This window comes from Pelodiscus sinensis, chromosome 27 (genome assembly GCF_052426305.1).
Source record: "Pelodiscus sinensis isolate ZL-2025 chromosome 27, ASM5242630v1, whole genome shotgun sequence".
Lineage (NCBI taxonomy): Eukaryota > Metazoa > Chordata > Testudines > Trionychidae > Pelodiscus > Pelodiscus sinensis.
In genome coordinates this window covers 3,817,394-3,844,730 of record NC_143078.1, presented here as the reverse complement: position 1 = coordinate 3,844,730, position 27,337 = coordinate 3,817,394, and the positions used below count along the sequence as shown (strand labels likewise).

General features: G+C 46.3%; 1 protein-coding gene across 4 annotated transcripts; it reads left to right on the top strand.

Annotated features, from left to right (window-relative positions):
- The first annotated feature begins 1,647 nt into the window (after nucleotides 1-1,647).
- TRAF3IP3 (TRAF3 interacting protein 3) lies at nucleotides 1,648-27,337 on the top strand. Of its 4 annotated transcripts, none has more exons than XR_012897828.2 (16): nucleotides 1,663-2,014; nucleotides 7,381-7,792; nucleotides 8,877-9,012; nucleotides 10,591-10,648; nucleotides 10,930-10,954; nucleotides 11,466-11,495; nucleotides 12,039-12,134; nucleotides 17,615-17,686; nucleotides 18,773-18,913; nucleotides 19,591-19,728; nucleotides 20,407-20,542; nucleotides 21,423-21,485; nucleotides 21,972-22,086; nucleotides 23,143-23,202; nucleotides 23,788-23,936; nucleotides 26,524-26,637. XR_012897828.2 is itself a non-coding variant. In XM_006118763.4 (16 exons), the coding sequence occupies exons 2-16, from the start codon at nucleotides 7,448-7,450 to the stop codon at nucleotides 27,198-27,200; spliced, it is 1,647 nt and encodes a 548-aa protein (XP_006118825.3). In that variant the 5' UTR covers nucleotides 1,675-2,014; nucleotides 7,381-7,447; the 3' UTR covers nucleotides 27,201-27,337. The 4 variants fall into 4 exon arrangements, 3 of the variants coding, with proteins under 3 accessions (XP_075766158.2, XP_075766157.2, XP_006118825.3); XM_006118763.4 differs by lacking the exon at nucleotides 21,972-22,086 and adding an exon at nucleotides 27,117-27,337 and having other exon boundaries at nucleotides 1,675-2,014; XM_075910042.2 differs by lacking the exon at nucleotides 26,524-26,637 and having other exon boundaries at nucleotides 1,661-2,014; nucleotides 23,788-26,517.

The following is a 27,337-nucleotide window of genomic DNA, read 5'->3' as shown; positions in this document are numbered from 1 at the left end:
GGCTTTGGTTAACAACTATCAATGTGCTGAAATGTTGCCCGGCTGTAGGATGGAGAACGTGCACATGCACAGGCCTGGTGGCCAAAGACGTCCCTTTCCCTGGGGTAGTTCTTTTATTTGCAGTGAAAATGGCAAAGCTCAGCCTGAACATTCTCATCCAAGCAAGGGTGTCCCTAGGTTTCCCTCTCTGTCCCAGGTCCTACCCTCCCCTCCCGCCCACATCCACCTCTCTCCTGTGGCAGGTGGAATCACCCCATGCTCCTCACACCGAGTCGGTATCAATGAGTTCACACTGCCACCTGCTGATAGCAGAGTCTGGGTACATGGGCACCTTCCCATCTCAGAAGTGAGGCAAAACAGGGAGGGCAGGTTCTTTGTTCCCCACGGGGGATGCCCACTAGAAGATACCCCAAGGGATGGAGGTGCCTCAAAGCAATAAGGCCTGAAAGCCATTGGGGTAACATTGGACAGCCCATTCCAGGCGCTCTAGTATTGCAGAGTGACGAGGCTGAACGGTAGCCAGCATGACTTTGGGCTACGTGCACAGCAAATTGGGTGGGCAAGGAGGCTGTTGCTCCTGAGAACACCTGGAACAGTGCACGGAGGTTCCCGGCCCAATGCCTACCAGGATAATGGAGATGGACAGCCGACATTCCCCTTGGACAGCAATAACTGGAGCCCTCTGGGCCAAATAATCCCACAGGACGTTCAGAAACTTAACATATGCAACGGAACAAGGGTGTTTTCAGTAGGACACAAATACAGAGAAAGCAAGGGGCATACAGGAAATCTGGTGTCCTGTCCCCAAGAGGGTTTATTTTGGGATACCGAAGGCAGCGCTACAGGAGAGTCTCACTTTTCATTCTGGTTATCTAAAAATTCCAGTTATCTGAGGGTCCCATCAACCTAGGAAAACCAATGGGCAATAATAGTAAAACTCAAGTTTTTGATATTGGTAGTTTTGTAGTGTGAGACAGTTGGTCTCACATTTCTATTTTGAGTTAAAGATGATTAGTACTTCTTAAATAAAAAATTGGTAAGCCAATCATGGTCAACCAAGCCAGGCCTGTGCGCCTGAAGATGTGACAGTACTGTGGCCAGTTAACAGAGTGCCAGATAAATATTTCACTGTACTTGTTTCCATAAACACAAGAACTTGGGAGGGGGAGGGGTCATCAAATGGAATGAATAGATAGCAAGTTTAAACGAACAAATGGCAGCTTTTCTTCACACAACTCACGGTCAACCTGTGGAACAACTTGCCAGAGGATGTTGCGAAGGCCAAGACTTTATCTGAGTTCAAAAAAGAGCTAGATAAATGTATGGAGGATAGGTCCATTAATGGCTGTGAGCCATGTTGGGTAGAAATGGGTGACAGGGAGGGATCACTTGCTGATTCCCTGTTCTGTTCACTCCCTCTAAGGCATCTGGCATCAGCCACGGTTGGAAGACAGGACACTGATCTTGATGGACCTTTGGTGGCCGTTCTTCTGTAATGCTACCTTCCTTGCCTACCCCAGGGTTCTTCGTGCCAAAGACAGCAGGGCAGAGTCAGCCACAGAGCGCCTGGAACAGCTCCTGGGGATGGCAGAGCCTCAAGGTGCAGCGACTGATAAAGGGAGGAACAGCCCCGGACCCCGGCGATAGTAGAATGCAGCCTGGCCCACAAGCAGATAACCAAACGACTAGCCTGGACTGAGCACCAGTGCTCTAAGCTTGTGCCCTCGCCTCCCCTACCATGTCACAAACTCAGCAGAGACAGGAACCTGTGTTAAGTGTTGCGGCTTTGAGTACATTTCCTGTTTCCAAAAAAAAAAAAAAAAAACAACCATCATACCACGCAGCAGCAAAGAGAAGTCATTCAAACGAAGATGTCAGTTGCAATGCGTTAGCGCACAGTAACCCAGGGCTCACCCTTCTCCTTTCTGCCTTGGGACGTATCGGAGCCCGGGGAGCACAACAGGGCCTCTGAACCTCTGGTGAATCCACTCAGGGCTGCGCTGGCTGAGCAGAGGTAAGAACCTTTAGATCTGTGGCTGGCAATGGATGTGCAGAAAACGCTGGCCCTGTGAAGGGAGGCAATTTGTGGCTTTTCCCCCTGATTTCAGCCGGCATGATTGACACTGGAGATTGTAACATGAACCGGCAAGGTTTTTTTTTTTTTTCCTTGAAGTTATGAGTGTTACAGCATGCAAGGGAGAGATAAAGGGCACGCTCGTTAATTAGAAAGAGTCCTTTTGGGTTGCCACCGAAGGAAATAAAACCCATAACTCATCAGCTTTCTGAGCGTGGGGCGAGTAATAGATCACACATTCCTTTGCCTTTCTTTCTTGCGCTAAAAGTTGGAAGGTACTTTCTGTATAAATCAAGCGTAAAAGCAAGTCCTGCTTCCTGGGATGCATACTGAACAGGCTCTGAAAGAATGCAGTCAGAGCAGGTGAGAAGGTAGCTGAGCTGCTTGTAAGAAGAGTCTAACCAACCCGGTCTTTTGGAGTACAGAAGTCCTACACCGGGATGCATAGGTAGTAGCTCCCACATTCAACACTGGACTGGGTCATTTTTAAAATATATAGATAAAAAACAGAGAAAAATCTCCTTTGCAGGGCCTAAAAAGTTTGGGGGCAAGTTGTCTGCAGGGGAAGGAGTTTCCTACTGTAGCAGAATTTGATTCAGTTTTGGAGGAGTTTCACCTCCGGCATGTTGGTATAGGCCCAATCACTATTCATTTCAATGTCTACGAAGCTGTTCACCAGCTTTACCCACACCCTCCTGCGGGAGGGGTGCTGCGGAGACTATGCGTGAAAGAGAAACCCCAGAATGAGGGCCACAATGAAACCAGTAAGAACATAAAACTGTGTAGAAACAGCATTTTAAGGATTGTATAACGTGAGTTCCCCAGTTCTGTTATTTCTCCAGCTGAAAGTTTGCAACGATAAACACCAAGTAGCAGGTTTTGATGAGATGCGGAGGGGGGAGGAGTGGGAAAATTACGTGAAAAAAATGAGCTTTTTTCAAGGACAGGGAGCCGTTTGAGAGTCAACAGCATCTCCAAACAAATAATGAAAACAAACAAACCAAAGTGCAGGGCCATTCAGAAAGTGAGTCCTTTCCATTTTGTCTTGGAAGTCCTTGTTTCCCTGATTAGCTGGGGGAACATTTACGGTGATGCGTTCATGGCCAGGTTCCATATATTTTTTCTACATAAAAGCATGATCCCTTTTCACGGTCATATCGGAAGGGACTTCCTAGTCTAATGGAAAAGACTTCAGTGAAATGTTTTGGCTGTGCCATCACAAGAAGAGTGCTTAGCTGTCCTGGTTCTTTAAATGTAGCTATAACTATGTTATGGGGCAGGTTATTATAAACGTCCCCCCAACTTTTCCTCCCCTTCCCCAAAATCTTGCAGACTTTTAATTTGACACCACTAAATGCCCTTCAAAGCCAGTGGCTTTCCAGTTATTTGGGACAAAGAAATGCTAGCAAAATGGCTTTAGGAGGAACAAAGTTAAACCTGTTTATTTTTTCAGAGACTAAATTTCCCTATTTTCTCATCACTTTAGTTGCCACTTTTTCTTTCGGACAGCCAGGCTCTCTGACTCAACAGTGGTGGGAGCATGACAGGTACCTAGACAGAGAGTATCCAGACCTTTGAAAGCGCTTGAACAGGCTTTTGATCTCATCTAGCTACATCTCAATCTGTCTTTCAGCACTGAATGTGAGGGTGCAGGACGCTGTTATGCTTATGAAGACATTAAGGACTTTATCACAGGGTTGCTATAAAAACAATGTAATATACGTTGATGAGAATCTGAAAAATGTTTGCTATGAATGGATGTGGCTACCCACCCTTAGCTTCTTGGCCCAGTGGTGTGGGTACCAAGCCAGAGACTTTTGAAAATCTGGAGATGGGAATTTGCTTTTTTCAATGGAGTCAGCAAGAGGAGAACTATACCCTGGGTTTCGATCACGTTAGCTGGTCAAAATAAAATGGATATGCCATCTCAGGGCTGCAGTGCAATTCCCCTCCCAACACCCAGAACTGTACACATCTCAGGGGCATTAGGACCCAGGGATGCACTTTACTGTCTACCCCCTGCCAGTTAGGCATCCTTGGGAAAAAATTATAGGAAGAGACCAACCTGGGCTTCCTGCCATAGGGGTAGAAGCAAAATTGGCCAAAGCAGTGTTGGCTGTTGGATCCAGTTCTTCACCACCCTCGGACGCTTCACTTCAGCTTCTCTGCACACCTGCCTCTCGCCTTCCTCCTCCACCCTGCTCCCCTCGCCCGCCCTTTCCTGTTTAGCTGATCACCTCCTAATTCCTCCAGCACTGCCATCACACTATCCATTTCGCTGGTGTGTTCTGCCTCTCCCCCAACTCTGGGTCTGTGTAGTGCTTAGCATAGCGAGTGCTGGTCCTTTCATAGACGCATAGAACACTAGAACTGGAAGGGACATTTAGAGGTTATCAAGTCCAGTCCCCTGCCCTCACGGCAGGACCAAGCACCATCTAGACCAGAGTTTCTCAACCTTTTTATAAAGTACCCCTTTGTCAAAAAAAAAAAAATTGTAAGTTTCCCCAGTACCAACAGTTTTCAGACACACAACATTTTCGTCTATCATTGTAACACTTTTGTTTAAACAACTTAATCGTAGCCGGGCGGGCGATGAAATTTTTAGGTGTAAAAAGTACAAAAATAATAAAGTGCAATAAAACTTAAAACAAAAATTCAGTTTTCTCCAAATTTCAATTGTGCTGACATACCCTCCCCTCTCCCCCAAGACTTCTCTTAAATACCCTAACGGTACTCGTACCCACTGGTTGAGAAACACTGATCTAGACCATCCCGAATAGATGTCTGTGGAACCTGCTCTTAAATGCCTCCAATGATGGAGATTCCACAACTCTCCTAGGCAACTTATTCCAGTGTTTAACCACCCTGACAGGAAGTTTTTCCTAATGTCCAACCTAAACCTCCCTTGTTGCAATTGAAGCCCATTGCTTCTTGTCCTATCAGAGGCCAAGGAAAACAATTTTTTCTCCCTCCTCCTTGTAACACCCTTTTAGGTACTTGAAAGCTGCTATCCTATCCCCTCTCAGTCTTCTCTTTTCCAGACTAAAGAAACCCAATACTTTCACTCTTCTTTCATAGTTCATGTTTTCTAGACCTTTAATCATTTTCCTTGCTCTTCTCTGGACCTTCTCCAATTTCTCCACAGCTTTCCTAAAATTTGGTGCCCAGTCGTGGACACAGTACTCCAGCTGAGGCCTAATCAGCGCAGAGCAGAGGAGAAGAATGACTTTTCGTGTCTTGCTCACAACGCTCCCATTAATGCATCCCAGAATCATGTTTCCTTCTTTTTGACACAGGATCACACTGTTGACTTTTGGCACAGCACAATAAGCATGAGCCAAATTAACTAAGAATCTCAAGAGATAGGAGAAGTTTGCATAAGAATTGTCCAAATACAGCAGGCAAAAAAAAAAAGAGAGCAAAGCGTACAGTTGGTCTGGAAGGCAACAAAGTGAAGTATTTCAGCTGACAGCCATTCCTGTCTGCTGGTGCATTCATCCAATCCCAAACTGCTCAGCAGAATGCCTTGCATCCTCACATGATCAGCCAAGCCACATTTCTGGAATGTGAATGAGGATTATCCCTTTGGATTAAGGAGCAGGGAAACTCTGTGCTAGCTAATAAGGAGTAAGAGGGAAAATGTGATGTTTTTAGGGGTCTTGTCAGTGTCTGTGTCATGTGGTGTTCTGTGTTCTCCCTTGATGGTGAAGAGGGAAAGACCCAAACACCATCCTTATGGCTGCAGCCTGGTAAAGTAAAGAGGGAAACTTGCAAGTGAGCAGAGACTTCTGTAGGAGGAAGCAGAGAGAAGGTATTATCATGCGTTCTGAACATGTTCACAGTGTCAGGAGGCTCATTCTTAGGGCAGGCCTCTGCTGCCGTCTACCTGCTTTGCTCGAGCTGTAAACCAAAGAGAAATGGAGGCAAACGCACCAGGCCGAGCAGTGCCACTCTGCTCTGCTTCTGGCTCTCCCCTCGTCTGAGCATGTTTCTACTGGGCGTACACATGAATGTATTTAATATTTACAGTCGACAGGGACAGGCGGCAGGGCCTGGAGACACGTAAGGACACGGTGTTACAGCCGGCTGAGTCTTTGTGAGGAAACAGAAAGGAACTGGAATGTACCATTTAAGTCAAACTCTTGCAGAAGGTGGGCGGTGAAGAATAGGAACTAAAAGAATCAGTCACTCTTCAGTGTTAGGGGGACCGTTCTCTTCAGATGGAGGGAGCTCTTAAAACAGGTGAGACAGAAATAACTAGATATTGCAACTCTTCTGTAGAAAAGGCAATGCAGTATGGTAACACAAGCTCCATGTCCCAGCTCTCTCTGAGCATGCATAGAAGGCAAACAGGGCTTAGAAATACATGCAGCTGCACGAAACATAAATGACAGAATAGCCAACTTCCTACAGCAACAGTCAATTTTTGGAACAGACTGGAAGACTATAGGGACGTGGGAAAAGAACACAAGTTCATTCTTACAGAAATGCCAGGAGCCGTTATTCTTACTGTAGTCTTATAACTGGGAGCAGGAGGACAAAACCGAGCAAAAGAAAATGTAGACTAGCAGGAAGGATTTGATCGTGGCCAGATCTGATGCTGCAGAAAAAACCTCCTAAAGAAGGTGGTGGAAGCTTCATCTCATGGAGCATGATTGAAACAGAGTAGAGAACTGGGAAATTTACTGCAAGGAGCAATCCTGTATTAGCTCGTGTGTGGGAGGGTGGTGGGGGGGATAGGGAGATGGAGAAGATGGGGCAGAGTCTACATCTAGACTACAAGCCTCTTTCAAAAAAGAATCTTTCAAAAGAGAGTGTCTAGACTGCAACCACTTCTTTTAAAAAAGTGAGCCGCTTTTTCGAAAGAGAGCACCCAGGCAGTCTGGATGCTCTCTTTCGAAAAAGCCCTGGTTGCATTCAAGAACGCCTTTTTTTGGAAGAGTACTTTAGAAAAAAGGCATTCTTCCGCGTAAAATGAGGTTTACCGCGGTCGAAAAAACCACCAAGTTCTTTCGATTTAATTTTGAAAGAACGTGGTGGCAGTCTAGATGCCGGGGAAGATTTTTCGAAAAAAGGCCACTTTTTTCCAAAAAAACCTGTAGTCTAGACACCCTCCCCCCCCCCCCCCCCGTGTTTAGCACAATGCCTGTGATTTCATGACACAACTCTGACAACGATGTCACCTGCACACACTGAATATGGGGACTATTCATAGAATTGGTGTCGCTTCCTACATTTATTCAGCCTCCATCCTGATCATTGGCTCTCACTTGATCACTTCTCTCCCCCACCTTTGGTTTCGTCAGGAAGGAGCTTCTCCAAAGCAGCCAGACCCTCACAGGTTGGTGAGTTGTGCGTGGAGCTGTGGACAGGATGATCAGTCAGACGGAGAAGTCCCCGCGCCGGTGCAGGCCCTCGAGCGAGAGTTACGAGGAGAAGTGCGAGCGCCGGCATGAGACTCGCGAGAGCTTGTGGAGGAGGAACAATGTCACCACATGCCGTCGCGTGGGGCAGTATCGGAGGAAGGAGGCGGAGGAGCAACCCCAGAGTCCTCGCCAGAAAGAGTTCCTGAAGAGAAGGAACTTAGCCACTGAAGAAGGCAAGAGACAAGGGAGGTTTCCTGCTGAGACACCAGCATCCCTGGGCCAAGAGCATGCAACAGGCATATCCAAAGAAGCATCCTCCTGGATGGATCTGAGGTCACCCATATCCCTCCAGGTAACAGCCACGGCTATGACACAGTCATACCTTTCACGGGTGGTTGGCTGTCTTCTACGGGCCTTATCCAATGTCCACTGGAATCAATGGGGAATCATCTGTTTTCCTACCTAAGTAAAGTTATCCAAGGGACTTTTAACTAAAATGCATAACCAAGGCAATAAAATAGAAGCACAGACATGCCCTGGGGCTTCTCTACATGACATGAGTGTGGAGGACAGATATTTACTTCATGCTGCCATCTACTTCTTTTGGTCTCCAGGTTTAATTACAAGCCAGGCAGTGAGAATCTTGGGGCAGATTTTCATATGCTTGCAACCCATGTGCCGATAATTCAGGTTGAGTCTTTCTAGACTCTCACCCTAGCACCTGCAGGAGTCTCTGATGAGCAGAAGTCGATCTTGGAGAGACACCCAGATAGAACAGAATGAAGATTTAGGCCTATAGCTCGCCAGCTGCCAGCAGCAGTGTTAGCCAGGAAATAACTCAGAGCATCAAAAAGCTCTTTTCTTCCTCTCAGTGCGATTCATGAAGCAACTGCCCTCCCCCGCCCTGGCCTCCCAGAAGCACTTCCTTTCCCCACACACCTCGTCTTCCACTCAGTGTCACAGTCGGCCAGCCATGAGACGGTTCCCCACTTTACCTTGGTTCCCACATTACCCGATTCCAGTAGGAGTTGTAAGAGCTTACATGGATCCTTACACGGACTCCAGGGGGACTTGTAAGCGCTTGCACGGATCCTTACACGGATTCCAGTGGGACTTGTAAGCGCTTGCATGGATTCCAGTGGGAGTTGTAAACTCTTGCACGGACCTTTACACCGATTCCAGTGGGAGCTGTAAGCACTTGCACGGATCCTTACACGGACTCCAGTGGAAGTTGTAAGTGCTCAGCATCCTCTGAAAAATTAGGCCTTGCACCCAGTCTCCCTGTAAACCTCCATCTCCACTCATGTTATTCCTCAGGTCAGCCACACTATCTGCCGTGTTTTAAGTGACACCATGAGATTTGGCTCAGTGCTTTCCCTTTTTGCTGCTGATTTTTCATAGGCCAATATATAGATTGAACTCTGATTTCATTGCAGCTTCACAGCACCGCCGCATCCCATCGCCAGCCCCTCCAGCACCGTCCCACTGATCCTCACCCACAGAACAACTTGCTCTCCTGTGGCATCTCATCAGAAAACATCCTCCCCAGATACATCTCCAGGAGCAGCCGAGGTACAAGAAGCTGGGCTAAAGGAGACCTAGGTTTTACAAAATAGGACTCAAGATGATTGGCATCCAGGCTGCTTTTTATTTAAACTGCCAAGGTCCAAAGGAAACGGATGCATTATTTTGGTCGGGATACCCAAAGCAGGCAGAGAAAGAGGGTCTCAACTGATAAAAAAATCCAATTTAACCTGCACCTCTGAAATCAATTGGGTGTTTTGCCTTTGAATTGTATGGGAGTGCAGGATCTGGAGAGCCCTGCGTGGATACACAATTTGCATCTGCAAAAATGAGCCGTGGCTATCTGCATCCACATCTGGGGATGTGAATTCCTGTGGCTACGAAGCAGGTATCCACAAATTTGCAGGGCTCTACATAAAAAAATGTATTTCTGCAAAAATGAGGCATGGCTATCTGCATCTGTATCGGGTGATGTGCACACCTGCGGATATAAAGCAGATACCTGCAGATTTGCAGAGCATCAAGGATCAGACATGCCAAAAGAGCTTCTGTTACTAGAAGCCCTGTTCACGTGGTTAAGGGGGAGTGGAGGGGGGGCTCTGTAGCAGCCATATCAGACTTTTGCCCCTTTGCAAAGCACATGTGAGAAGATTCGTTAGGTGCTACTCTTTGTGCGGAGCCAATATTGTAGCGGTTTGCTAAACTTTTTTTCTTATGAACCAGTTGAAAAAAATTGTCAATGCCCATGATCCAACATTAATTTGACAAGAGTGGGGGCTCTGGCGGGGCTGAGAACTTTGGGGGGTATGAGGGGGCTCTGGCGTTGGGGAGGCAGGAGGGGCTTACCTTGAGCGGCTCCCGGTCGGGGTGCAGCAGAGGACCTACAACAGCTTCCTGCCTCTCCTGGCACCACAGACCATGCTGCCCCCAGAAGCAGCCGGCAGCAGGTTCCCAGGCAATGGGAGCGTGGAGCTAGAGCTCAGAGTAGGGGCAATGCACGGAGCCCTGTGCACTCTTCACATACACACCTAGGAGCCAGGCCTGCTGCGACTGCTTCTGGGGTGCAGCAAAGTGTGCAGTGACAGGACAGGCAGGGAGCTGCCTTAGCCCCCACTGCTCACCTGATCCCCCTGCAGTACCGAGACCCTGCGCCTGATATTCCACCACCGAGGCCTGGGTCACGACTCAGCACCTACCATAATGACTTCAGTGTCCCAGCCTGTGGCAAAATGGCATCGTGCCACAGAGGGAGCCATCGATCCATACAGATACAAAATGGCGGCTCTGAACTCCTGTGATGCTTAACAACATCACGGCACTTTTCTCAGACACTGGCCCGTTTGCCAGTCACTATGCCACATTTTATCTTAGGTAAATGGCCTAAATTCCACTTTGCCTCCTGCCCAAAATGGCTACGTTGTGTTGCTGTGTGCAGTTTACAGGGTCATGCATCACCCCAACAGCAGGCGCATTTCGGTGCAGGTTGAAATGATCCCCGTACAGAGCTGGCAGTGTACTTTATGAACCGTCACAACAAGCAGCGCAGCTGTGGATGTGGGATTTATACTAGGTATCGGCTGAGAGTTTAGATACTAGTACCCCACCCTCTCCATTTTCTCTTCACAGGCACTCAGACATTAACAGATTCCAGAGCAATAAAGAAAGACTCAAGTCAACAAACAGAGTAAAGTATTTTGTCATCTTTCCTCTTAGGAGCACGTTCTTCCTGCCTCTGCAGGGCTGGGGATTCACAGATACTATAAAGACATTTTGACGTACTCACAGGCAGGGTGCCGCACAAGTGCGAGGAATCATTATTATTGGCATTATTTGTTGTTCTACCAACTTGTCATAGGATTTCTCCCTTGCTTAGCAAGTGATTTCATTGTGCCCATTCTTGTGATCTTTTTCATACACCTGTACCATGTCCATCTTAAGAAAAATCTTTTTTTGTTTTCATTTTAGCTGTGGAATAGCAGTATTAGATAAGGTAAGCAAAACATCACACAGAAATGCCTATTAGAATCCTGTTGTCCTAAGACACATCAATATTGAAAGGGCCAAATTCTGCACTGCTTGGGTTTGAATAGTGTCATTGCAAGTAGATTTTGTTCCTGATTGGAATGTAGATGACCGAGACTGCTGGAAATTAATGAGAGGAAGATCTATAACAGTGCATTTAATGCAGTAGACCGACACAGTCTTGTTCCAGGGAAAGCACTAACCATATGAGAAAATATCTACTTTGGGGTTAGCCGGTAAATGACAGAACAGCTGTATTATTGCACAAGTCTAAGTACAGCAAAGGTCTGTGCAGTTTATTATCCTTGCCCAAAGAATGTGATAACTTAAGATTCCAATTTAATGCTTGTTAGAACTCATACTACTGATCACAGTTGCTTGCAAAATCTTTTCCTTTATGGACTTTTAAAAAATATAATCAAATAGAAGGTTTGCACAAGCTGAATCTGCATTTTACTGTACTTTTCTTTCACTTTTAGGAAATCATTCAACTTTCCAACTACCTCAGGGTAAGCCCCAAAATCATAAATTCAGTTCTAGAAATGGGTGGTGAGTGGGAGGAGGAAGCTTTGAAATGGTATTATGCACCTAGTTTTAAGGTGTTCAGGGGGGAAAAAAGAGCAGCTACTGAAGCCCAGGCTTTGTCTATACTATCTGGGAGGTCAAATTAAGATAGGCAACTCCAGATAGATTAACTGCACAGCTGGAGTCAACGTGCCTTAACCGGACCTTCCGAGCTGTCCCCACAGCAGAAGGTCGATGGGAGCAAGCAATTTCCCTTACTCCTCACAAATCAAGGAGTACCAGCATTGACAGGGGCACCCTCTGTGTTCGATTTAGCGGGTCTTTACTAGACCTGCTAAATCAAACTCTGGAAGATTAACCGCTGCAGCGTTGATCTTCCTGGCAATGAAGACTTTGCCATAGAGAGGCGCAAAAATATCTGAGTCCTAAAGGGGAAAGACGCTAACCCGAGATGTCCAGGTGAACTAGGGTCACAGACACACATTCATAGCACCAATATTAGCCTGGCTTTCTCGTTTTTCCTACAGGAGGCGCTACAACGAGAGCTGCTGCTGAAGCAGAAGATGGTGATTTTACAGGAGCTTTTATCCACATTGCTGCAAGCCTCTGAAAAATCTTGGAAGGTACCAACTGCTGCTTATTTCTAGAGACTTTTAAGGTTATGCTAGGATCTGCCATATCTGGGTCCCATGCATATACAGAGGAGAACGCCATCAGGCCTTGCTCATTTCTGCCAGCTGAATTCCAACTCCGCTTCTGGGATGATTATTTTGGGATGATCCTTCTCTGCTAATGGAGAAGGGATAGCTCTGAAGTAGAGCTATGTCAGTCAGAGGACAGGACAGTGCTCAGAACTGTTTGGCATGTGAAAATCATTCCCCTCCCACTCCAATATTGTTTCTGTTTAGGGTCAACTGAAAAACAAAATTTCCGTTGTTGTGGAAGCTTTCTTTTTGTTTGAAGTTTTCATTCTCCTCCTCTCCCCCCGCCCCCTCCACATTTTCTTAGATGACAAATGTTGGGATGAACCATACATTTTCATGACGTTTGGACACATTTTTTTTCAGAATTTTGGAGATTTGAAACTTCTCCCCCATTTTCTGTTACTCATGTTTGCCACCATTTTACAGCAGAAAAAAATCTGAGATGTCGGGGGAGGAGAAACATTTAAAAATCTTAATGTCCCCCATAAAAAGCAAAATACAGAAGTTTTCACTCTGAAACAAACTTTCATTTGTGGTAACAGAGGCAGCCAAAAAAATAATTAAAAAAAAAATCTAGCCAACTTGAATTTTTCCATACAATTTTTCATTTAGCCTGAGATATTGGGGGCAGGCATTAAAAATCTTAATAACCCTCCCATAAAAAGCAAAACATAAAAGTTTTCACTTTGAAACAAAATTTAAATTTGGGGGAATAGGAGTAGACAAAAAAAAAAGATTTTATCCAACATGAATTTTTTCTTTTAGATTGAAAAGCCATTTTTCAATGGAGAAAACACTGCTTTTTGTTCAAGCAACCCCATGTTGTACCATTTTGTGCTGAGAAACCAAGGGGGAAAGGAGGGATTTTAACAAGGAGGTAGCCTCCATAAGCTCTGCAACAGCTTGTTTCTGTGTGTTCTCCTGCCAAACGATGCCAAGACTCCCCTAAATAAGATGCCAAGAACGAATGCAGAGCCAGACGGAGCAGGTTCCTCTGTTTAAACTACCTGTGTACGTGAGAGACTTTCATTCTGGTGAAGGTGCTAGACTTTCCCTCCTGGAGCCTCAACATCTCTGTTTATCCTGCCAGAACCGATATCGCGGACAGCAGCAGCGCAAGTGTCTCCCATGCAGCCTGTCTTAATTCCTTCTTGATGTACGTTGGAGGGAGCCTCTCCAAAGCAAAAGGCCGCCCCGTTGAGCCTGTCAGTCAGGAGGCAACCTAGTGCCAGCTGTGGTGACAGTTTATTTTAGATGGACACTCATTCACGCCGCATGGGCCAGCAGAACACTTAAAAACACTCTCAATGTTAAACATACCCGGACGCATTCTGCTGAATTTTGGCCTCCACATGTAACCCACACACCTACTGGGTGTGGTGCACTGTCCCATCTACTTAGGGTTGCCAGGTGTCCGGTATTGGCCCAGACTGTCCGGTATTTGCGGCCTCTGTCCAATAAAAAAAACAGAAAATACCGGCTATGTAAAATGTTTTACAGACGGAAGGCCACTTAGGACATTCCCCCACGTCTGGAAGGGAGAAACATGGGGATTTAAAGGCACAGTGCCTCTTTCTTGTGTGGGTTTTTTTTCCCCCCTCAACAAGTGTGGTCCCCTGTTTTTTGGTCAACCAATTTTTTCCCTACCATTTTTGGTATTTTTTTAAAGTATCTGACAACCCTACGTCTACTGGCACCGAGACCATTTACAGAGAAAATAATGAGTCTGCTGTACAGCCTTAGCTGACAGCCAGCTGGTTTTATGGCTCAGGCCGTAGAGGCTGACTCACTAAGCTCCCAAAGTCCCAGGTTTGATTTTGTCCACAGACAACCAGGGTCTCCCAGCATTACACACCGCCCCTCTTCCCCAACTCTAACTCCCATGGCTCACCAAACAGGCAACAATTTCTGATCACAGCTGACCCACAGTAGCTGTGTAACCAGCAGCCTGGAGGGGGCATTAAGCAACAGTTTGTGTAAAGTACAACCAGTTATGGACTCCGTCAGAAAGCAAATTTTAAAATAGAGATTTAAAAACAAGCTGCACCCCGAAATATTGCTGTTCAAAAAGTTAATTTTGAACGAGGCTAGGGGGAAAAAAAAAGATCTGAAATAGTTTTGTCAGAGTCAAGGAGCCAAATGATTGGGTGCAATGGAGGAAAAAAATGTGTTAAGATGTACTGCGGTTTGAGACTTCCTCCGTAAAATGCTTCTGACAAATATAATACGAGCAGGAAAAAACACGCTGACACACAAGCTGGCAGGAAGTAGCCATGAAACCTCAGATTAGAAACAGGTGGGTGCACTTTGCTTCTTAATGTCTTTGCTATAGAAAATAGATTTCTCTGCTCCCTCTTCTTTTAACCTTTTGTGAGATGATCAAAAATAATTTGTTGCTGGTATTGCATCTAATAGAGTAGATGAAAGTTAGGAATTGGTCCTCTGGAAATAGTTTATCACGGTCCAGGAGGAAACTGCCCAGAGAGTCTTCTACTGCAAGACCATGGCCGGCAAATGAAATTGCCAGAGACTTTCAGGGATCCTCTCTAAAGCAAATTAAGTGATGGTTGCTGCATGTCCATAACTAGCTGAGACATCAAACCAGCACTTTAGAACCAATAGCACCTATAACAGATAGTCTGAAGACAAAAGAAAAATGTGATCATACTCTACAACAATGATTGGGTCACAAGTATGCTGAGAATCCCTATGACATATTACTTAATATTTCTAGGTGCATCTAGAGCAATATACTGAACGTGTTCATCAGTACAATTGGAATTTGTTCAACAGTTAGACCAAGGGGCTACATATCAAAACTATAAAGATCAATTTCTTCTGGCATTTAGTCTCAGCTCTACCACTAATCTCCAGCAAACATCTTAACCCATTTGTGCCTCTCCGTTTCCTTGTGTGCAAGAAGCAGATAAAAACAGGGCGGTTGTAAAGCTTAATCACTGTTTGCAAAGTACTTTCAGACCTTCAGAAGTAGGGTTAATTTTCATATTGTTACAGTAATCAGTAACGACTTTTTAGACCTGCCTTTTAAAGTGTAAAAACACCACCTGAATATATATTTTCTGATCCCCCAAAATGCTATCTGAGCTTGGGGAGTTTGGGACATTTTCTGGGTTGTTTCCACCACCCCCTGCTGCCACTTTCAGGACTTGCTTTTCTCCATTTGAATTGGCCTGAGCATGAAGTCCGAGCAAAGAGAATGCAAAGCTTAAAATTGCTTCGGTAAACCAGGAATTTAAAATGACAGGTTATGAAAAAGCAAAGAGGGAGGGAACATTAGGTGCAATCTACCAATCACGAAGCTAGCCAGGACACCATCGAAAACACATTGCAATTTGCTGATGGCTGAACAGAGATGTGGGGGTGGCGGGTGTTGGTTCCAAGTATTTTGGGGTGGCCACTGACTTTGGATGCCCCAATTTTGGGGATCCCAACCTGAGGATCCAGAGTGCCAAGCATCCATAGCGTGTATCGATGCTACCGAGAACTAAAATTATCCAGGCTCTGAAAATCAAACCCCGGGGTGGCACGAGGATCAAAGCATCCAAAAATCAGTGCCCACTTTCACAACCACCGGGCCTCCAGCTGACTTTGAGCTCCCTTCTATGCCTCCGTCAGGCTGTTGGAGTTCTGTGACAAGGGGGAGCTGCCATGTTAAGAGAACTCAGACGTGAGGAACAACCCTAATGTAACCATGAGACTGGAAAGCTGAGAGGGGCATGGTGGTGTCTCCTTAGCAACCCCTCTGGACGGGTAAACACAAGCTGAGCCTGGTCAACAGTTTTAAGTTTCGCCAGCGTAGCTATACTATAGAATCCTAGAATACTACAACTGGAAGGGACTTTGGGAGAGTCCAGTCCCCTGCCCTCATGGCCGGATCAAGAACTAGATCATCCCTGGCAGGTGTCTGTCTAACCTGCTCTGAAATATCTCCAGTGATGGAGATTCCACAACCCCCCTAGGCAACTTATTCCAGCGTTTAACCACCCTGACAGAAAGTTTTTCCTAATGTCCAACCTAAACCTCCCTGGCTGCAATTTAAGCCCATTGCTTCTTGTCCTTGCTTCAGAATAATTTTTCTCCCTCCTCCTTACAACAGCCTGTTAGGTACTTGAAAACTGCTCTCATGTCCCCTCCCGGTCTTCTCTCTTCCAGACTAAACAAGCCCAATTCTTTCAGTCTTCCCTTGTCGCTCATGTTCTCTCAACCTTTAATTATTCTTAGTTGCTCTTCTCTGGACCTTCTCCAATTTGTCCACATCCAGCACCCAGAACAGAACACCATACTGGAGCTGAGGCCTAATCTGTGCTCCAGAGTTGGGATATTTTTGCGCACCTGTAACTACCACAGCTGTACTGGCAAAAGCCCAATGTAGACAGATACAGTTAATCATGGCCAAAGAGCCCTTTTATAGCATAGAACTTGTCTGTCTCCCATATGGCCCTCCATGTGCATTTACACCTAGAGTGGGTGAAAAACGCTCCCATTCCGTCTTGGCAGTGTTTTACACCCCTTTGGCACAGGCTTAAAAAAGCTGCCAGTAAAATCTGGCTTAAATTGCACCCTCGCCTTCTTTTTTGTGTTTCAATGGGCCTCAAAGTTTGTTATATGAACTGATGTCTGGAATCATTGGGCTTTACACTTGCCCAAACATCTGTGTGTTGACACAGAACCAAGGAATCATAGAATCTGAGAACATCAGAGATGGCAGAAGATAGTCCAGGCGAGCCTTTTGCTAGAAGCTTTATCTGGATTTGCATACAGCCTGCACTTCACACCCCGCTGCAAAACCTGACCCACACTGGGGAAAATACATGATGACTCTGTTTCCCTGTTCCTCTTACCACCCCTCCATGAAGCTCATTGTAATGCAAACCCAGTCTGTTTCCTATGGAAGCCAATGAGCCAAGGTGCGGGCTCCAGCTAGGGCCGTAAGCCAAAATGTTGTCGCAAGTGAGAATTATGAAGCAGAAAATGAGCCTGTGGGAAGGAGGACTGTTCAGCAGTTCTGTTCTCAGTACAGATTCATCCAGAGTAACAACAAGACTTTTCTGGGAGATCCTGCATTCCTCTAACTAATAAAGCTAGTTAGGAAAAAATGGGGGGGATGGAGGAGGAATTCCAAGTGTTTCTCTCTTTTTTTTAAACCCCTTTTTCACTGCTTTGGGTTTCTAATTTTTTCCCCACTTATTTTGCAAATTCTGAAAACTAATTTAAATTTTAAACTTGGAAAATAACATAACCAGCCCTGAATATGACACCAAGAGCAGAAGAAAAATCAGAAACACGAGTGAGCCAAATGACAATGGATTCACTGAGACCCCTGCACAGGTTGTTGTATAATTCAGTATTCCCAACCTTGCTTCAATTGCTTCTTCCAGGGTCAACTGAATGAAGACAAACTGAAGGGGAAACTGAGGGCCCTTGAAAATCAGCTTCACGCTTGCACCCAGGTAACTTACACAACTTTTTTTTAAAGCGAAGAGAATATATAGAAAGAAAAGAACTTTGCGTGCACATAAAAGCACAGAACAATGTAATTACCTCAGGTCTGATGTTCCAGAAGGTTCTTATTAAATAGAGTCAAACAATCGTTATGTTGTTTGCTGCAGCTTTTTGTTTTTACACATGTACAGGCTGAACTTCTCTAATTCAGAACTCTCTCATCCAGAAACATCCGTCGTCCAGAATGATTTGAGGTAGCCAGATGTCCACTTTCCATGGGTGTGGCCAGGCTTCCCGTGGTCCCCTAAAGTTTGTTTTCAGCCACCTGTCCTGGCTCCCAGTGTTCTGTGCTCTGATTTCGCTCTAAGTTACCCCTAAACGTCTTTTTACAGCCCAGCAAGCAGTGGAAGTGTTGGTAATGCTGCTGCTAGACAATACTGACCTCCCATGGTCCAGAAAATTCTCTCGTTTGGAACCAGTTAGGACCTGAGGGTGCCAGACTAGAGAGGTTCGATCTGTACACACTAATGCTCCGATCCAGTGAGATCTCTGAGACTAGGGAGTAGACCATCCACAGTAGTGATGTTTGAGACATTTAAAATTGAATCAGGACAAAGCTGTGGAAAAGAAGCGAGAACAATTCTGAACTGGACCCTGGTGGATTTGTTCAAATTTCTAAGCTTTCATGAGAACGGCCGTACTGGGTCAGACCAAAGGTCCCTCTAGCCCAGTAGCCTGTCTGCCGACAGTACCAATGCCAGGTGTGCCCAGAGGGAATAAATAGAACTGGAAATCATCAAGGCATCCCTCCCCTGTCACCCATTTCCAACCTCTGAGAAACAGAGGCTAGGGACACCATTCCTACCCATCCTGGCTACTAAGAATTGATGAACCTAACCTCCATGAATCTATCTAGCTCTTTTTTGAACCCTGTTGAAGTTCTGCCCTTCACCACATTCTCTGGAAAAGAGTTCCACAGGTTGACTGGACTGCACATTGTATAAAGAAATACTGCCTTTTGCTTGTTTTAAACCTTATGTCTCACCAGCGGGTTAAGAGCCCGTTGATAATTCAGGTCAATTGTCCCTTTAAAGAATTACTCAAAGGACAGCGTGAAGAGGATCCTGTTAGAGATGGAGGACCAAAAGCAGACTTATGAGCAGAAAGCAAAAGAGTCTCTGCAGAAAATGTTGGAAGAGAAACTCCAAGCAGAACAGCAGTTACAGAATACTCAGGTGAGGAACCAATCCCACAACACATGCCCTAGCTACATTTTCTGAAAAATGCAATTACACCACCAGTTCAATCGTGCTGGATCCAATGCTGCTCCCGGTGAAACCACTGGTCACAACCCTTGGCTTAAGTAACAAGAGGATTTCTTTTCCATCTTCAACAATTGTGCAAAGTGATATATTGTAACGACTGAACAAAGACGGAAGCAGTTCTCCTCCTCCCCAGCCCCCGCCCTACACTTATCAGAACATGGCCTCGTAAGTGCATGTGGGTGTGTGGGGATGTTATCTAAGCTGTCTTGGTCAAAGAATCGTTGATTAAATATTGTGGGGGGAAGGAGAAATGCTACTGCTTTGGACAGCTGCATAGTTGGTAACATCAGAGCTCTGGGTGAGTGCCCTTTGGGGGGCCTTTTTGGAACCAAAATCCTACAAAATTACATCAGCAGCAGCATGGATGGTGGGTGAAAGCCCAACTGGAGAAGGCAAGTCCTAGCCCTGCCCCTTCCATCAGAGACCCTACCCCTCCCACTACCACCCCCTGTGGAGTAGCGTATCTTGATTCGACCTTCCCTTTTAGCATTAGCCTGGCCTATAAAAATCACCCCGTGCAGCAGCGTTGTATGTAGCTCAGTCCTGAACTAACCACGCTGAGTCCTGGATGGTGTTTTGTTGTTCAGAGGACCCTGGTAGTCAAGGAAGATGACTGTGCTCTCTGGAAAGAACACTATGACACATTACAAGCAGAGTGGAGTGAGACCGTGATGAAGCACGCTCAACTGGAGAACAAGCTGTATGCTTTGCAGAACAAACTGCAAGTAAGTTCCTGCTCTACTGTATGGTTGCCTTGTTGCCTCTGCTGGTCTGGGCAGGCTATCAAAGACCACGGATGCATGACCCTCCAGGGGTTAATTCTAACACAACTTCACCATCCATGTCCTTTCTAAATCACAGTTGTTAGGGGACCATTAGATTTTCCCCAGGCTGGAACTTGGTCTAAAACATGGATAAACTCATTAAATCTCTATATAGTATCATCTGCTCCACATGACCTTCACCCTCACGTCCGGGCTATCTAGTTCAGGTACCTGGATTCCCCTTGAAAGTCAGTGGTGCAGAGTCATCGTCTCTTTCTGCCCCGCTTGGTTGCGTAGTCTTTCTGCACACTGTTAAATATTCCACTTCTGAAGAGGCAATATTGCAACTGGAGGCCAAACAGGTCCCCTCCTGGTGGAAGCAATTGCATACACAAAGACGCGCTTTTAGGGGTGCAAAGCTTCCGCAGGCCAGAGTCGCAGGGCACTTTGAAAACGAGGCCTTGGTTGAACAAAGCTGGGTTGTTATTTACTAGCCAGGACCACATTTTCAGAAGCGTTGAGCATTCAGCTCACTTGGACTTCTGACAAGCAGGCCCCGCCGGGTGCCTCTGTTGAATTGCGAAGTATAACTTCTCTCCCGACCCATGCCCTGAAGCTGAGGTTCTTTCCTGCATGCAGTGGGCCGACACCCAGAACGAGCAGCTTCACCAGGCCCTGCACAACTTGGAGAATGAGCGTGAAGATCTCCATTTGAGAATCGAGGCTCTACAAGAAGACAACAAGCTCAAAATGGAGCACACTAGGGCAATGCAAGGTACTGGCTTTGAAAAGAGACGAGCAGGATCAGTAATAGCAAAGGTCTTTCCTTGACAGGTTACCTGCAGGACATTCTCTCTTTTTTAAAATCCCAGTTGTTAAAGCCCAGCATAAAAATCCTTTCTTTAAGCATCTTGAACATCTCCACTTGGAAGCAGATTCTGGTTTCCAGTTGGGAGAACAGATTAAGTATTATCCCATATTTCTCCAACTAGTGACACTGAATTATAAGGAAGTCAGGTGACTTTCCCACAAGGAGAGATCGTCTGGGAGCCAAGAAGTCTGGGTTGATTCCTGAGTTCTATGACAGACTCTAGTTTAGGGAGAGTCACTGCAGCTCTCTGCCTCAGTTTCCCTACCTATGAAATGGGGATATCACTAACCTACTTCATGGGATTGTTGGCAAGTTCTTTAACACTCAAGCTGCCTGGGCATTATGAGGCCCTAAATAAATGCTAATCATATTGGCAACCAGCAGCTCAGACAGACACTGAAATCCAGTTATTACTCATGTGGCTATTTTAAGTGTAACAAATAAAATTAATGACCAATAAACTAGCGGCAGTCCCATCTATGTAATCAACTAATGTCTTACAAAGCAGCATATAAACTAAAACCAGAACCGACAGCCTTATTAACAGAGTGTGAAGAACTGCAGAAAAGCTGCCAGCACTGGTTAAATTGCATTTATTTGTGAAATCCCTGGAGTCTTAAGGAAAAACCATTAGCTCGTTAAGGCTCTCAACACCTTTCTTTCCATTGTACAGAAGTTGTACAGATTTGGAGAAAAGTAAACCTGCAGCATTGCCTCAGATTTCCTTGGATTTTTTTTTTTTTAAATCATCCCTGACTACTAATCAGCAATTTGTCAATTTCAGGTCAATTGCAAAATGAACAAATGCAAAAGATGGCGCTGGAGGCCACGATCACTCATTTACACAGTAAGTAGCACTACACAGACACCAGTGGCAGTGTTTGGTTTATTAGTTATACACGAGCCGGTTTACCCATCACCCATAGATGCCGTGATTGGCTCTAACGGTGACCAGGTTATCAGACCGTTTCAGCTGATTGATGCTGCAAACAAAAAATCCCGTGACCTGGAGGGAGGGCAAAAAAAATATATCCCTCCCCCTCCTGACACTGCAGCCTGATCATCTAGGCACATCACCAGCCCTTGATCAGTAGCAGCACACAACCTCATTTTGCAGTGCGTCTTTGATGCAGACTTTATCCCAGATTGTCTGACATCTAAATATTAGCAGAGCGAGAAAAAGTACAAGAGAAGAGGGCAAAGGAGATTGTTTTCGCCTGATATGGGGAAAGAGATGGAGATACAGTGGAGGGCAAAAGAAAAGCCATTTCTGGCAACAGGCGAGTCAGAGGAGACGGCTCTCACTGAAATACAACCTGGCTTCTGCAATCAGGATATTGGGACTGGACAGAAGGGGAAAAGGAAGAGGAGAGACAGACACAGACAGGCTTTGAGGCTGGAGCAAAACCAGTTAAAACACAAGGGCCCTGCATTTTCCAGAGTGATCAGTGAGTGACAGCCTTTTTGGGTACACAGCCTGAGATGCCTTAAAGGGGATTGATTTTCAGACAGTACTTGGCACCTGCCTAAGAACATAAGAACAGCCATACTGAGTTAGACCAAAGGTCCATCTAGCTGAGCATCTCCCAACAGCGGCCAATGCCAGGTGTCCCAGAGGGAATGAACAGAACAGGGTACCATTGAGTGATCCCATCCCATCATCTGTTCCCAGTTTCTGATGAACGGCAGCTAGAGACACCATTCCTGCCCATCCTGGCTAATAGCCATCAATGGACCTAACCTCCATGAACTTAGCTAGTTCTTTTTTGAATCCTTGTCCTTCACAACAGCCCCAGGCAGAGAGTTCCACAGGTTGGCTGTGCTGCATGAAGAAATACTTCCTTCTGTTGGTTTTAAACCTGCTACCTATTAATTTCATTTGGTAACCCCTAGCTCTTGTGTTATCAGAAGGAGTAAATAAATTCACTCTCTCATAACCAGTCATGATTTTATAGACCTTTATCACATTTCCCCCGCATCATAGTCATCTCTTTTCTAAGTCATCTCTTTATTATAGTTTCAACCAATTTGTCTGGTACTTATCGGCCAGAATAGAGGAGCCAGTGAAGCTGCTGACAGGTTCCATTGCACTTCTCTGTACACTGAGAAGGAAGCCACGCTCGAGTCAATATTAAATAATCATAAGCAAATAAGATTTCGCCTAAGTAAACCTATCCAGACTTCACAGCATCTGTGTGGGTATTTCTTACAATAGCAATGTCAGCAACAGAAGACGTAATTCTTCTGCTATAGGGTATAACTGTACAATCCCTGGGCTTTTAACAGAGTACTCTGCATGTAACCCGTGGCAGAGTTTTCCAAAAAATTATATGAATGAAGTGAGTCAAGCCCAGCACACAGTAAAACCAGTTTACAGTGAACTAAAAACAAACAAGGAGGGCTCAGATTAAAGGGACAGATTAAAAGAGTATGAGGAAATGCTCCAAATGAAACTGATTTGTGCACATAGTTTGGGTGACCATCATGGCTTATTCTATTTGCAGACCTGTTGCAGAACCAGTCCAAAGAGCAGAAGGCTCAGGAAGAAGTGGTAGGAAGAAAAGGTCAGCAAACTTTGTAAATCAGACTCTAGCTACCCCATGTGCTCCTAATCTCCCACGAAAAGGTTAAACAGTAACTTTGAGTGAAAACCACTTATCGGTTTAGTGTAAAGGAATTGTACTGTTCATAACAGCTTGCTGTGTATTCCTGACTGATACCAAATTTAGCCTCAGTCTATTCAAATACATGTATCTGTGATGGCAATGCCTTAAACAATAAATTGATTTGATGTCAACACTCCTTAGAGGCCATGTACTTGATGTGCTCTATCACTTATGGACACAGAGAAAAACTTCATCAAAGTTTGAGGAGTTTTGACTTCTCCCTTCTCTCCTCCCCAAAGGTAGCTTACTTTGCCATGCTACGATCAAACACTTAATGATTGTTATAAATATAAGTATTCTGAGTTCACACCCACAATGGAGCAGTAAGAATGTGAAACCATGTCCCATGTTCATTTCCAGTTGCTTTGCAATCTGAATACGCGTGTAAATGTACTGAATTAAAGATAACCAACTTGTAGAACTAGGAAGGTGCAGACCAAAAGCCGGGAGGCATTTCTCATTGGAAGTCTGGCTGTTTTTTAGATCAGGTTTTAACTATGCAGATCCAACCCCCTTGCCCAATCAGAGACAAACAAGGTGCTTTGTTAAATCACCCTGAGGATGAGGGAGAGGAAAATCTGAAGGACCAGATACAAAGGAGGACAGCCCAGCTGATTGCCAAGGAAAAGGAGGTGAGGAGGTGATACAAGCTGTTAATGAGATTCAGTGTTCTCAGAAGGAGATTAATCACTGCTTTGAAAGGCTTTCCAGGCAGAAATAAAAAGAGGGAGGTGGTGATTTTTAGGAGTAACCAGGCCAATAGCATTTATCTGTGCGTGGAGACTCAGTCACTGCATTTTGATTCTGACCTCAGCTACCCCCACCTTCCTCGAAGTAGTTCCAGGTGAAATAATAGTCATGGCGTGACCCCCACAAGCAAGTCCTTTGCACAGACCCCCTTCAAGTCACAACATAGTTCATACCCCAAAGAAAGCCCTCCCCCACAGAAGCAGAAAGGTATGTCAGCCTGGCATGCAAAGTTGAATAGCCTGTGCCCAGAGAAACTATCAAAATAACTCATTGCATGGGTACCATCTTCCCAGAGACTTTCCTCTCCTCCCCAAGCTAGCTCCTTTGAAACTTAGCTCCTGTACCAGAGAAGTGAGTGACAGAAACAGAGCTGACATCCACCAAAGGCAATCAGCCAAGTCAAAATGCCCGTAGGCATATTTCAATGCACACACAGGTGTGGGAGGCAAGAGCAGAGCTGGACAACAAACACCCACTCCTGCAAAGCACAATGCAGCAGGGCAGGGTGCAGACATGGGGGCAGACGGGTGTTTAAGGAGCAGAGAAAGCAAAGGGGGCCTGTAGGCATCCGAGTGAGGGGGCAGGTAGAATCCTCAGGTGTTTCCCAGGGACAAGCATGTGTCAGCAAAGCCCCTGAGGGGAGCACACCCCTGTCCCCCCACCGTACACAGCAGTTTCCATCTCAGTGGGCTTCCCCTGACCACAAAGCTGCTATCACAGTCTGTCCTCTGCAATCAGAAGCCCTGGCATCTGCTGGAAGGGCAATTACCCCTTCCCCCCCCCCCTCCCCAAACACGCCTGCACATGGTCAGATAATTACAGGGAGGGCTCTGGGGAATTCAACTGCTGTGCTTTCATCTCTTTCTCCTCCCTTATGTTCTCCTCAGCCCCACACCCTTCAGGGGAGCTGTTTGGGTGGGGAGGGAGAGCTGTAGGGTTTCATTTCTCTTTTGGCTTATATATAGTACCTAGGCTGAGGCCCCAAGGGCCTTGAATTTATAAAACAGGATTTTAGCCTTCTCTGTGGTAGATAGGCAGGGTTACCGTCAGGGCTCAGCATGTCTCCCTGAACCCACACTGTGGCAACAAGCACCAGACATTGCTAATTGGGTCTAACTCAGCTACCCCCACAGGGAGGGAGGTGGCCACATCCCATCAAGAAAGAGAGGAGAGGAAGCCCTTGCTTTGCAAAGTTTTTTCCAGGTGCCACTGCACACCATGGTGTGCCCCAACACAGCGTTGTGTTGCACCTCCCCTAGACCACTCCTCACACGCTGCAGCCTGGAAACAATCCCCACAGACACCCAATCCACTGGGCACTGCCACCCACACAGCAGCACCAAGAGATCTCCACTGGGCACACCTACCACAGCCAGAACCTTGGGGTTTGGGGAGTCACTGAGAGCACAATTCCCCCCCACACACACACACAGAAAGGCAAAATGTAACAACTACTTACCTGCTGGCAGAAAAGGAGAGGTGTCCAGCAGCAGCTCATTCCAAAACAGCCCTCTGAGGCCTGCAGCTGCTTGACTCTGCCCAATTTAAAGGGTCACGCCCAGAAAAGCATGCTGGGAAACAAACTGGGAAACAAAAAATTTCTGGGCAATCATGCAATGGGGAAAGCTAATAATGAGGAAATTGGGGGGAAGGAAGGGCTGCTTCTATGTGATGCGTTTCCCTCCCCTTTCTTACTCAGTCCTACTGACTTGGCTCCTGCCTTCCACATTGGTGAAGCTCTGCATGAACGAGGGGGGGGGCGTTCCCCTGCTGCTGCCGGAGACACTAGGGCTTTGTCTACACTGGCATTTCTTGAGGAAGAACGGCTGTCCACACTGCACGAGTGTTCTTCCAGAAGTAAATTTACAGTCTAGCGTTGTAAAACAGGGCTTCTTTCGGAAGAGTTATTCCTCTCCCCACAAGGAATACGCCCTCTTGCACAAGAGGGCAGTGCAGACAGGCAACATGAATTTCTTGCGCAAGAAGCCCCTATGGTTAAAATGGCCTTCAGAGCTTTCTTGCGGAAGAGAGCGTCTACACTGCCATGGATGCTCTTGCGCAAAAGCACATGCCAGTGTAGACGCTCTCTTCTGGAAGAGTTTTTGCACAAGAACTCTTCCGCAAAAGAGTTCATGCGCAAGAAGCTGCCAGTGTAGACTTAGCCCAGGAGGGGGTTGAGTATGTGTTGGTTGAGGGGGAACGCTCATTTTCCCTTCCCCCGTGACTCACGTACTGCTGAATGGTGCCAGGCTAAGACCCCAGGAGAGGAAATACACAGGCAGCACATGCTTCCCCAGGCACCGCTTAACACCAAACTGCAGTGCTGCCCAGGATGTCACACTGCGGGAGGTGGAAGGGAAACCCGTCCTCCACCACACGGGCCCGGCTCCACTGCAAACGTCATGGAGCCCTGCCCAGTTCTTGGTGCCCAGGGGCTGTTCCCTAACACTTGTCTGCTTTTGTTTCCAGTGCGCAGAGCTCCACTCTGAGCTGGAGGCCCTGAGTGACGAGTACCGCTCCTGCATGACCAAGTTACGGCAGTGCCGGGACGAGCTCAAGCTGTTCCAGAGCAAGCAGTCAAATGTAGGAGTTCACCTTTACTCTGCCCACTGTTCCCTGCCACACAGATTAGGAGTCATTGGGCACGTGTGCAGACTCCAAGTGTGAGCCAGTTGTGCCTCAGTTTTGTTCTACTCAGGCTCTTCTGCTGTATGCACCCGTGTAGTGCCTGCGCCCTGGCCAGTTGTGTATTAAGCACCATGGCTCCGCATCCCTCCCCTTGGTTCCCTCCTCTCCCCAGGCGCAGGTCCATGGGAGTGTCTAGTTTCAGTAGGATTTTTTTGGGGGGGTGAAGGATGGGGGTTGTTTGTCTTTCATTTAAATACAGATTGCTTTGTAGTTATATTGGAGAAAGCCAAGTCAAGGACATGTCAGAGCAGGCAGTAAGGTTTGTGATGGCACCAGGACAGTGGGGGAGAAACAGCGCCCGTGTTAGAGGGTGAATTTAAAAGTCCCTTTGTGTTTGCACCGATTCACTAAACACGTCTAATTTTCCCTTTCAGAGACAATGTGGCCCCTGGGTCCCTCTCCTCATGGTGGTGGTAGCAGCAGCCGCAGCCGCTTTCTTAGCTAATTTTGTACCCTGAGAATCCATTTCAACTACCTCATCTCGGCAACTGACTCAGCTTCATTCATTGTCACGGGGTGGGGTGTTTCGGGGGCATTTGAGCTGGTCTCACTCCTCCAGGACTTCGCACTGGTCCAATAAATGCCATGAGATCGT